Consider the following 12,117-nt stretch of genomic DNA (forward strand, 5'->3'; position numbering starts at 1 on the left):
TGGCTATTCATTGAATTTTATATATGGTCAGATTTGTTAAGTGACAGCATTAATAAAGTTTCTTTAGGGTCAATATCATGTTATCTGCTTCTCCTGTGCTTCATCAAACCACTCCCATAATAGCCTTCATAACTCATATTAATGCACGACTACATTATCTGTATAGAATGTATGTAAGACTCGAATACAATTATGAAGTAATCATTTTATGACAAATTCAAATTCCATTGAGTAAAACTGGCTGTCTATAGTAGGCTATTATGGACTACACAACATTATTATATTATCTTTAAATTCATATTTAAATTATTATTATTTAAAATTATTATAGGATACTCTTTCTAATGATCAGTTCTGATTAAAAATATGAGATCTAATGCTGTTTTCATGAAATAAGCCTGTTCCCGAGCAGGTTAATGGTTTTGGACCTGTTGCTATGACAGCAAGTCCAGGATGTGCTTCAAAGAACCAGATGATCCATTATCATGCTAAATCATCAACAATCAAATCTAGCTAACCGAGTTAGAGATGTATGAAGAACGGGCCCCATTTTGAACCACAGCTTTAGGCTATTTTTACACGAAAAAATAGTCAAAAACTGAAAAGTGCATTTTAAAAAGGTTTCACGTGTACACAACAACCTTTTTAAAAATAATTTGCATTTACAGATATCTGCCAAAATGGCCAAAATACGTGCTGTTTAACGTATGCTGGGCCAGTAGTTGGCACTGTCACCTTGTTAGTAAACCGTACCTGTAGGGAAGTGATATATATATGTGTGTGTGCGTGTGTGTGTGTGTGTGTGTGTGTGTGTGTGTGTGTGTGTATTTTTCATTTCCAGCCTAAACTGATATTTCATCTTTTTGTCATCAGCTGTCATTTCAGCCTCCATCGAGAAATGAAAAATGAAAAAAAAAAAAAAAAAAATTCTACTTTCCTGTATTCGTCTTCATATCTCACTTTCACGGACACAAGAACCAAGACGCTGCAGAGAGCTAGTGAAACCTGTCAGAAAACTCTCCGTATTGTTCTGGTTTCCATTTTTAAACTGTTCATCCTGGTCTTTTCTTGGTTCATCCTGCTCTTACAAGTTTAGTGCTCCCAAATGACCTGTCCTGGTTTTCCATGTGATCATGGGAAGAGAACAGGGCACAGACTGTCCTTGAACTCACTGTACACTAGAAGGTCAATTATGTCATGTTACATTCATAGATTACTTTTATCGTTAGGTTTCATTATAAGGTCAGGGTAACCGTTTTCTTAGGATCTGATTTCATACATTTACTCATGCTCAAGTTGAATGAATTTCTTCTGCTGAACATAAAAGAAGAAATTTTGAAGATTATTGACAAACGAACAGTTGCTGGTCCACAGAGAGTTCCATAGCATGAAAAAAATACTACTGAAGTCAATGGGGACCAGCAACTGGTGAGTTAATGATTTTTGGTGGACTATCCCTTTAAAAGCTGCAGTGGGAACCAATATAGCATATTGTAACTTATACTTTGTATTTCATTTTTTTGTATTTGTATTGTATTTTTTAGCTAAAAACCTATGACCAACTCCCATTTATTGTTTATATAGTTTGGCACTTATCTTGACACACGTGTTGCAGAACATGTAATAAGTCTAATGTTCAATAGGGATGTTTTAATGTTTTTATTATTTGACAAACCACACAAACAAAAAATCTATAATTGAATGCTTTTTGCACTGAAATATTGAACTGGAATACTGCAATTATTGTTTACATTTTAAATATAGAAAAACATTTTAAGATTCAAGATTCATACTTTAATTAATTGCATTCTGTAACTATGTTCTTAGATTTTGTTTGAGACTTTTTTTTATTCTGTATTTGGATATTTATATGTTTGATTTTGTGATGACTATTTTCAAGGTGAAAAGTTCTTCAATGTCTTATTTGTAATATTTTATTATTATCATTTTTTATATCACACTTTAAAAATACATTTTGAAACCATAACATCTGATGCAACTATTTAAAGGATTGTACTGTTTTGGCAGCATCAGCAGAACAGAATCAGCAGAGAGGGAGGAGATAAATAGACTCCGTGGCCAAGTTTGCATCTCAGATTTCAGGGCAACAAAGATCCTTCACCATGTTCTTTCTTCCACAACTCTCACCCCTCCAAAACTAGAGATCCCTATGGATCTAGTCTTTCTGGACTTGTGCACCCCACTAATTTCCTGTGTTAATGTATTATACATTGGAACAGGATGTTTGGGTTGGACAGTTTGTCCCTTAAAAAATGGCAATAGGTTTTACTTATGTGACAGCCAAGAATTATGATTTAGTGATGAGAGGAACAGAGCAATGCAGACTCTTTTGGAAATGTTCTTCTTGAAAATGTAATCTATCAAATCTTTTCAACTCTTAAGTATCTGTATAAAATATGTATCCTTTTGTTAATTTGCATGACTTGTTTTGTTGCTCATCAGGCCAATAAGACAAAATTATCTGTCTGTCTGTCTGTCTATCTATCTAAACACACACAGAATACTTGAGGATCCTTGACAACCCCATGAAATCAAGATATACAAATATATGAATAGATCCAATCTTGATTTTAGAGTATGTTTTCCTAAGCAACCAATGAGCAGCCCCACTGGCGGTTCAATTTCATTGAACTGTTGTCCTATTCTGGTCTCCATAGGAACTTATGTTAATATTGGGTAAAAACAGAAAATTAATTAACAAAAACATTTTTTAATACTACTGAGATAAAGAAAGAACTCAAGGTCAATTCTGGAAATGATTTGTTTTAAGCACCGGCAAACAAGTATGCATTGCATTCTATGTCAAAGACACAAAAACTAAGAAAATCAAGCATGGCTTGCAATGCTTAAGTGAAAATACTCCCCAAAGAAGGTATATACTGTATGTGTTCTTACAATTTTGTGGACAAAAAGTTCCATAGTTTTCCGGTATGAGTTAGGAAAGAATCCTGCTTTAAGAAAATGCTTCTAGAGGAACATGTGGAGAGTGTTTAGATGTGAAAATCTTCCCGAAGATGGATATAAATCCATTTAATTTTCTCCATCTGGTGATGTAAATGGTAGCAGGTGCATACAGCAGTAGATATCAGGGTATGCAGTGATTAATATGTATAGAGGTGACCTTTAGATAAGGACCTGATATAGGAAAGCATAAGCGAGTGAAGGAGGGATGGAGTTTCAGCAGCTGAGTAATCTATTGAAGGTCAGATCATGCAGTGTACTGCTACTATTGAGAGCTTCCCACATAACAGACCCAGCCAGGCCAAAGGAGGCTCAAAATAGGACTGGCTTTACTCTGTTAGGTCTGTGTTTGTGTAATGTTGGTCCTTAAGTTGATTTGTACCTTTCTATAATCTTCCATTACTCATGAGCACTTCTATTTATCTAATGTTCTTTCACATAGACAAAGAAGTAATAATAAAGGGCATTAGAAGTGTGTCTTGTGCATATGGCCCTGTCAATCATCTCAGTATGTTCCTCTGTTCTACACCATTCTCTGAATGGTGTGAGTGTACATGTGACCTTACAACAGAGACCAGCCCCCTCTGTGTCACTCGACTACCTCTCTAATTCTCTCTGGTGGATCCAGCGACTGCAAGTACTTGGTCCAAAGATCGTGGATCTTTGAACCCCATAAGAAACTGCTCTTCTTGGGTAGATGCAAACACATTTTTTATAAACTCTTTGAATTTATTTGTGTGAGGGAGCGACTGCAAGATGGTAGCTTCACATAGCTGGCTGTTAGGCCTTATCGTAGCTCTGCTTTGCACTGGACCATTCAGGGATTCTGTACAGGCTGAAGAAAGGCTGCGAAATGAGGAAGCCGAGGTGCTGAGTGGTCTGGACCCTACTGGAGGTGAGAAAGAGGAGGTGGCTGATCAGGAGGAGGTCGGAGATGTATCTGAAGAAGTGGGAGGAGATGGGGAAACAGACGATGCTGAAAATGAAGACGATGGAGAGGAAGTTAATGAGGAAGAAGGATTTAGAGATGAAGAGGAAGAAGAAGAATACACAGAGGAAGAGGTAGAAGTAGCAGAAGAGGAGGAGGAAGAGGATGTAGAAGTAGAGGAAGGATTAGCAGTAGAAGAGGATTCAGCACAACGGATAACAGAGGAAGAAGAAACCGCTGCAGAAGAGGGAGCAGATGAAGAGGAAGTAGCAGAGGAAGATGAGGCAGGAGTAATAGATGAAGAGGAAGCAGCAGAGGAGGAAGAAGAGGAGGAATACATAGAGGAAGATGTTGAAGAACAGGAAGGATTAGCAGAAGAAGAGGATTCAGCACAACAGATAACAGAGGAAGAAGAAACCACTACAGAAGAGGGAGCAGATGAAGAGGAAGTAGCAGGGGAAGAAGAGGAGGAATATATAGAGGAAGATGTAGAAGTATCAGAAGAGGAGGAGGCAGAGGAAGAGGAGGTAGAAGTAGAGGAAGGATTAGCAGAAGAAGAGGATTCAGCACAACAGATAACAGAGGAAGAAGAAACAGCCACAGAGGATGAGGGAGCACCAGGTGAGGAAGAGGAAGAGGCAGATGAGAAGGAAACTGCTGATGAAGATAACAAGGAGGCTGGAGATGAAGGTGAAGATACTGTTGAAGGTAACTATTGAATTAATCTTTAAATAGACTTCACAATCAAAGTTAATGTTATATTAACTCAGAAACCTCAATTAAATATTACTTACACGTGAAGTTTTCTTATTTCTCAAGAACAATTATAAAAAAAATTTTTTAATGGTAATTAATACAGTATATATGTTCCTGAGTAATGTTTACTTTAACATACTACTTAGTAAAATTCATCAATCAATACTGATAATATATTATAAAAAAAAAACATTGTTAGTCTTCACCACAATGACATGCCTCTCAGCGAGTCTCTGAAGTCACACATTGGCCCTAAAATAGCTCGATATATCAGAACAGCTACAGCAGCTGAAATATTCCAAACACTTGAAGTCCTTTCTGGCTGAATGTTGTTGACACAAATCTAACACATGGTATATGCGTTACATATACTCAACTGTTTGGCCAACTCTGAAACCTAGAGTTTGTTATCAAAATAAAATTCAGAAGCACCAAAGAGCATTTGAGTTTTAGCTGCCATCTAAAAACAACCAACAAAGCAAACGTATTTTGATCTCGGTGGCAAATGTCAACTAACATTCCCTTAACTAACTGCTTTAAGATAAGGAAACAAATTCAATTTTTGCACCCCTAAGAACGACACCTTGATAAAGGGACACTGTTTGCTGGGAGGTTACAAATGAAAGTGAACAATTAAATGCCTTCACAAACGGCCCTTCACAAAGTCCTTTAGAGAAGGGAGACTTTGAAGAAGTAACTATTTTTTATAGTCATGTGTCCCAGGGTGGATAGTTCTTGCAATTTATTTTAATGCTAGATTGTGTGAAACTTTGAGTTACTGTAAACAGAATACTTCAAGTTGTCTTGTTTTGTTGTAATTAATTACACACATTTTCAGAATTAATTTTATATTAAGTTTCATAAACAAGAATAGTGTTTAATAGTAGATACATTAGATAAATGTGTCAACCTGCAGGGTCCAAAAATTATAAGTAATAAGAGCAGAAAGGGAAAAGAACAGAAATATACATTAAGAAAAAGAAAGAACCAAGCACTGAATCCTGCACCCCAGTGTTTAGCCGAAGTCACTTTGATCCATATTCTCTCCAGGAAACCTTACAGCTAAACCTAAATCTTTCAATATCTTGACAGAAAGTTGACAGCACTAGTCTGTAGCCTTCAACTTTTGTAGTGTTCAGTGTTGTGTCGTCATCCAGGCCTTGAAGTGGGAAAGTAGCCAGACGCATTGATACGATAGAATGGAGCTGCAGAGATCTTCTGTACAAGAACCTTTGAATAGTTTGCAGGTGTCTGAAGTGTTGCTGACTTTTTTCAGTAGTATATGACCTTGACAGCAGAATCAAGTAAAGGAGAGGGAGGGGATGAGAGAATGATACTTGCTTAAATCAGCTGTGATTCAGAGAAAATGACAGACAATTGGAGAAAAAAGGTGTTTAGAGAAATGTAAGAAAGCAACAAGATTCTGGTTAGGGATACAGTTATGGGTGAGTTTGTACTGCAGAGAAATATGAGGCCAGAAATTCTAGGAAGTCAGCTCATTGAGGTTTGTACAGGTGGACGTTAAAGTCAATGTGACTACCATCAGAAATATTGTGAACTTTGGCAGTAGCACTAAGAGAAATGAAGTTCCAAAGTTAAAGACAAAGTTGGTAGAAAGGATTGAGGTAGTTGTCATACTGTCTGTGAATATCCATGTCATAACATTTTAAGAGGTTTGACTGACTGGTCACGGCAGGGATAAAGTCAGCCAACTGGCGGTTCCAACAGATATAGATAGACTGTGAGTTTAGTGACCCTGGAGTTGACGTCTTTCTATGTTAAACAACAAGATGGGAAGATAAAGGCACGGCAGAGGTGTCCAATCCTGCTCCTGGATAATAAAAATTAAATTTTTAATGGTAAGAATTAATTTAATATAAAAACAAAAAATAATAATAAAAAATAAAAAAAGAGGGAATCCCCACCACCATTTTGAAGGGGAGACATGGACATACCCTCGACCCATCAATTTTGATCGAGTCTGCTTCACATGCACACTTCTGGCCGCTCTGTGGACCACAATGCAACATGACTATGATGTCATTGTAGATCGCATTTAAAGGGTTAGTTCAGCCAAAAATGTAAATAATCCATAAATTACTCACCCTGAAGTCATCCTAGGTGTTTATGACTTTCAGACGCATTCAGTTGGAGTTATTTAAAAAATTGTCTTTGATCTTTCAAGCTGTTTGATGCCATTCAGTGGGTGTTTCCCTGCATCAGTCCTTGAGAAGTTTAATAAAAAGCTCATCCATTTAAAAAAAAAAATGTCTCACATGGCTCTGGGAGGTGAACACAGGCCTCCTGTAGCAAATCGATGTGTTTTGTAAGAAAAAATATTATCACTTAAATCTTGCTTGCGTTCACAGTTCTAAACGTAGAAGTTTCGGGGAACGACGTATGAGGTCAGCTTTGCGCATGTGGTGCTCAGAAGTGACGCATGCTGAAACGCAGTGGAGAGATCAAATCAAAACAACAGTCACTAATTAGAAGTACAAAACGAGGATTTGTAAAGAAGAATGTCAGACAATTTCTAAGCCAAGCCAAGAGGAGCCTGGTTTTCCTTTCCTTTCCTTTTGCTCCTGTTAACAAATGGTGGCTTTCACGAGACTCACCGGCACATGCGCAACGCTGACTTCATACATCATTCACCCAGAACTACTTCCGTTGTACAACAGTGAGCCCAAGCTAGAATACAGTGATTATTAAGATTTGAATATGGATATTTTTCTTACAAAAACATATCGATTTGCTACAGAAGGCCTTTGTTCAGCCACCGGAGTCAAGTGAGATACTTTTTTGATAGATGCACTTTTTATTAAACTTTTTATGGATAAATGCAGTGCAACACCTGATGAGTGGCATCAAACAGCTTGAAAGATCAAAGACAATTTATAACTGACTGGATTCGTATGAAAGAGGAAAGTCATCTACACCTAGGATGGCTTTGAGGTGAGTAATTTATGGGTGAACTAACCCTTTAAATTATTCCCACCCCAAAAAACCCTAGAATACATATATATATATATATATATATATATATATTTTTTTTACATTTATAACAGCCCAAGCTTATTTATTCATATATAGAATCCTGCACCAAACTTGGAAGGGGAAGTATATAAACAATAAACCACCTCCATAGTGGATTCTCAGTTACCAAGGGCTTAGGACGTTCCAATTCAGCCCATTCCAAGGGTTCCGCAAGTAGTGGGCACTCATGCTTAATCAGTTATGTACATCCTAGTAAATGAAGGGAAGTTAGTGAGTGGACGGTATAAAAAAAAAAAGTGAACTGGAACACAGCCCTTGTTGGTGTTCTCACTTTGTGATACTATGAAGATTTGATTTGCATTTTTTTTTAACAAAAGGAGAGCTTCCACTTCTTCTTTAGAATAACCGTTAATCTATCCTTTGCAAAGCAACAATTCATGCCACTCTCACGCCACACTTTCTCACACAGTGAAAATTACATTGTGGAGCAAAGAAGAAAATGACAATTTAACGACAGACAAGACAGAACAGGTTACTTTTGGTATGAAACAAAGCCTCAGCTTTTAAAATGTTTTATTTTGAAAGAAATTCAAACAGTAAATACCGTTTTGAGGATCTCTAATCTTCTGTAACAAATCTCTGTAGAACCTCAGTTGAAGCGTTAAAAACATAAAGCGATCAACTCATACAAGTGCCCCACCACAAAATAAACATAAATGAACATCATAAGGTATCTTGTTTCACAGAATGTCAATACATTATACAAATAACATTAATCTACTCCTGTATGGTTTGTTGGACAAAAATAGCAGATTTCGTGTTATGATTGGTCAGATCAACTGTTAATCAAACTCCCTGTGAAGGGTCAGTTAAGTACTTGTCCACTTATTGCTTTATAGTTGAGCTTAGCAGTGTCTTAACCAGCTGCAACAAGGCCTAAAGACAGACCTCACAATTTTAGCCCCAATATTCAATCATCAACAGTTTTGTGGACATTTCTGACAAATGGCAGAAAACTGAGGCAAATCAGTGCTTGTTCACGTGAGTGACAATCGCATAAGTGTGTTATCAAAGAGGTGATCTTAGAGAAGCAGTGATGCGTCACTGATGCTAGTGAGATATCTGTTGGCGATTCATAGTACTTCAGTGTAAAATTAGTTTTGACAGGAAATGACATTGGCGACGACCAACAGCCAATAAGAGAGCACGATACAGGGCTACTGATAGTTCAGGCGGAGGAGTCAACAAATCTGCAGCATAACATCAAAAAGCAACCATTCTCTCCTTCATATTCTTCTTTTTTTATTATTTATGTATTTTATACTGCAAATCAGTGCACAGAAAACATGGATAGAAATCTTTTTGCGGGGTGCTTTTGACAGGAACATTTAAGATCTTTGTTAATTTTTTTTCTCTCTCTCCCTTTGTAGAAACTGCCAATGAGGAAAATGTAGAGGGAGAAGAGATGGTCTCCACGAAGGATGTAATGTATAGCTCAGGCTCTTTCTGTGCCCTTTGCTCACTCTGTGAGGTAACCACACTTCTATGACAATGCACTTATACTCCTGACTCACACATGCCCCGGTCCCTAATCATCTAAAGAGAGTTTTTAACTGGGCCTGGGGCAAAAATGCACCCAAATTTAAAGGATTAGTTCACTTTCAGAATAAAGATTTCCTGATAATTCACTCCCATATCATCCTAGATGTTCATGTCTTTCTTTATTCAGTCAAAAAGAAATTAAGGAACCATTGTCATAGAAAATCTCTATAAAGTGGACTTCAACAGGGACCAATGGGTTGAAGGTCCAAATTGCTGTATCAATGAAGCTCCAAAGGGCTTTACATGATCCCAGCCACGGAATAAGAGTCTCATCTAGTGAAACAATCTATCATTTAAAAAAAAAAAAAGTTTTTATATGGTATACTTTACCGTATGAGTTTACGCATTAATTAGCCATGTTGGAAATTGACATTTATTCTAGAAGCGATCTAATCTTTTAAAATAAGGGACAATTTATATTGACATTTACTAAATCAATTTATATATAAAATTCCAGAGTTTGTTCAGTATGTCTGCTTGCTCACTGAATCCTGCAGTGGGCCGGAGCCAGTGGGTGGCAACCACTGATGAAAGCTTGTCCACCATTTTGTCCATCTCATTCAAAACTTTTTTGTACCTTTTTTTCTTGAAAAGAAATTCATTTATTAAGATGCAGAAAAAGCTGTACCTCTTTATGACCACATCAAACAGGAGACGTTTTAGATGCACACTTCAACTTCACCTCAGCACCAGGTGCAAGTCAAACAAGAGTGGAAAAGCTCCAACAGCCATTTGAGCTTCAGTAGAACAACTGTAAACTGTGGTCTGATGAGATGTTGTTAGACTTTGTGTCAGTAAAACACACTTTCCTGTCCCATCAGATGTTTTACTATGCTCACGGTGCACACTCTTCAACAGTCTACAAATATGTGGTGCACAATCTCACTTCATCTTAAATAACCCACACAAGAAATTATGAGCATACATACCTAGTGAGCCCCTTTATTAAAATGCCTGGAAGTGAGGAATAATACAGTGCAGTACATTATAGTCAAAAACATTTTTATATTGAAGATTTATGTTCCACACCAGACTGGTTGCTGGCCCCTGCCTGGCCGACCCTGGTAAAAAATCCTGGCTCCGCCACTGGCCTGCAGTCTCACAGATTCTCTCTTCATTAACAAAAATGTGCTGCTACGATGTAAACAACATATCCATTTTGTGTAGACAGCCTGAAGCTGTAGACATCGTAACAAAGTCAGAAGCAATAATCAACAATAATTTGTCATAATATTGCAGTTGTGCTATATAATAAATTATTTTGATTCTATAATTTATATACTTTATGTAGGCTATTTATAGTATGCAAAATCATGCGGATGCTGTAAAAAAAATATATGCATGTCACCTTTTAGGCAGCATTAAATAATCATGCTACATCAGATGCAGCTTTGCACTGAAAGACCACTTTTGTTGATAAAAGTCTGTAGTATTTTGATTGATTTAAGTAATTGGTTAAAGAGTTAATGTCACTGGAAATCAATCAATTCACGATAACATGATGATGATCAGTGTATGAGGTATTTCACATATTTTTCAACTACTTTGTGTGTTTAGCGCACACAGAACCCACTGAACTTTAGTATTATCCATGAACTTACTTAAATCTAAATTTGGTGTGATCCCTTCCTGAACCTCCCCAGTAAAAAGCAGAGGTGTAGCTTACTACTCTATCTCTGTCCACTTCTCTCTTTCCTCTCAGCACTGCGGTACCTGTGAAAAATGTCCTTGTGAGGAAGGGGACACATCAGCACACTGCAATCACTGTGAAGTATGTTTTCTTTCTTAATAAGATAAAAAAAATCATATTTATGAAGGCCAAAAGTATGTAAACAACTGCATACTACACTTCATTTTAACAGGGGAAAAAAACATCTATGAACATGTTATGCATTACCTACCCTTTATTTTTTTTTCTTCTACAGGATTGTTTCTACTGTTACATTTGTCCTGTGATCTGTGAAACGGTCTGCCAGCCAGGTATGATGCTGCTATTAATAGGATGCAGGCTCTTGATTAATTTCAGAATTTTTGAGTATCACAAGTCGCTTAGCTTATGCTGAACCAAACACTTTTATTTTTTAGCTATACATATGTGTGTGTGTGTGATTACTTTGTCTTTTTTGAACTATATTTTTGTAATGTTTGTTTTTAGGTGGAATTCTTGATGTACTGAGTGGTTCTCTCTACCAGTAAGGATGAAACATTTGTTTAAAACAGTACTTGCAGAATAATCACATTATGAATGAATTCATACTTGTTATCAGCATAGTTTTAGGTTGAGTCTTATTTGTGTTTTTTGTCCTCTAACGTTACTTCACCTGCAGGAAGATGAACACGTTGATCTGAATACGTTCAGGATTCTTCACAGCGCCATCTCTTGGTGAACAGAGGAACTACAGACTAGCGCTCAAATCATTCATTTGTAGGCCTGTCTATTTGACTGGCAAGATCTAGGGATTCTCATTCTGAGGCCAGCGAAGAGAGTGGACAACTTATCTTAAATATAAGGAAGAAACTGTCAGGACCCTAATGTTTACCATTTAATGGCACTTTAAATGTGACTTTACAAGCTGCATTAAATGAATAACAAATATGGTTATGTGCTAATCTCATTTAGTACTTATATAATATTTGACTATAACTGTTTTTGACTGTATTTTTGATCAAATAAATACAGTATTGGTACATATAAGACTTTTCTTTCAATATATAAATCTTACTGACCCAAAGATTTGAATATATATGGCGGGGGTCGAGTGTCCTGCAGAGAATGTGAGTGAATTGTCAACAATTTCTCCTTCTGATTTAATCTTATGTGTGGATTAAGCTATTTGGTTTCATTTAGTCTGAGT

The 12,117-nt window shown here is 36.8% G+C and overlaps 2 protein-coding genes across 11 annotated transcripts in view; both read left to right on the top strand.

Annotated features, from left to right (window-relative positions):
* LOC127968945 (transient receptor potential cation channel subfamily M member 4) overlaps nucleotides 1-2,487 on the top strand; it is a 51,606-nt gene extending 49,119 nt beyond the window's left edge. For all 4 annotated transcript variants that reach the window (XM_052570442.1, XM_052570444.1, XM_052570443.1 and 1 more), the window contains exon 28: nucleotides 874-2,487. In XM_052570442.1, coding sequence (XP_052426402.1) covers nucleotides 874-902 — 29 coding nt within the window. In that variant the 3' untranslated portion in view covers nucleotides 903-2,487. The remainder of the gene's footprint in view (nucleotides 1-873) is intronic.
* Nucleotides 2,488-3,578: 1,091 nt separating this feature from the next.
* LOC127968948 (sarcoplasmic reticulum histidine-rich calcium-binding protein) lies at nucleotides 3,579-11,925 on the top strand. Of its 7 annotated transcripts, none has more exons than XM_052570455.1 (8): nucleotides 3,579-4,087; nucleotides 4,271-4,398; nucleotides 4,438-4,618; nucleotides 9,091-9,191; nucleotides 10,965-11,033; nucleotides 11,188-11,242; nucleotides 11,418-11,454; nucleotides 11,590-11,925. In XM_052570455.1, the coding sequence occupies exons 1-8, from the start codon at nucleotides 3,739-3,741 to the stop codon at nucleotides 11,609-11,611; spliced, it is 942 nt and encodes a 313-aa protein (XP_052426415.1). In that variant the 5' UTR covers nucleotides 3,579-3,738; the 3' UTR covers nucleotides 11,612-11,925. The 7 variants fall into 7 exon arrangements, with proteins under 7 accessions (XP_052426415.1, XP_052426414.1, XP_052426410.1 ...); XM_052570454.1 differs by having other exon boundaries at nucleotides 3,580-4,150; nucleotides 4,334-4,398; nucleotides 11,590-11,924; XM_052570450.1 differs by lacking the exon at nucleotides 4,271-4,398 and having other exon boundaries at nucleotides 3,581-4,260; nucleotides 11,590-11,923.
* Nucleotides 11,926-12,117: the final 192 nt, after the last annotated feature.

Source organism: Carassius gibelio, chromosome B12, assembly GCF_023724105.1.
Source record: "Carassius gibelio isolate Cgi1373 ecotype wild population from Czech Republic chromosome B12, carGib1.2-hapl.c, whole genome shotgun sequence".
NCBI lineage: Eukaryota > Metazoa > Chordata > Actinopteri > Cypriniformes > Cyprinidae > Carassius > Carassius gibelio.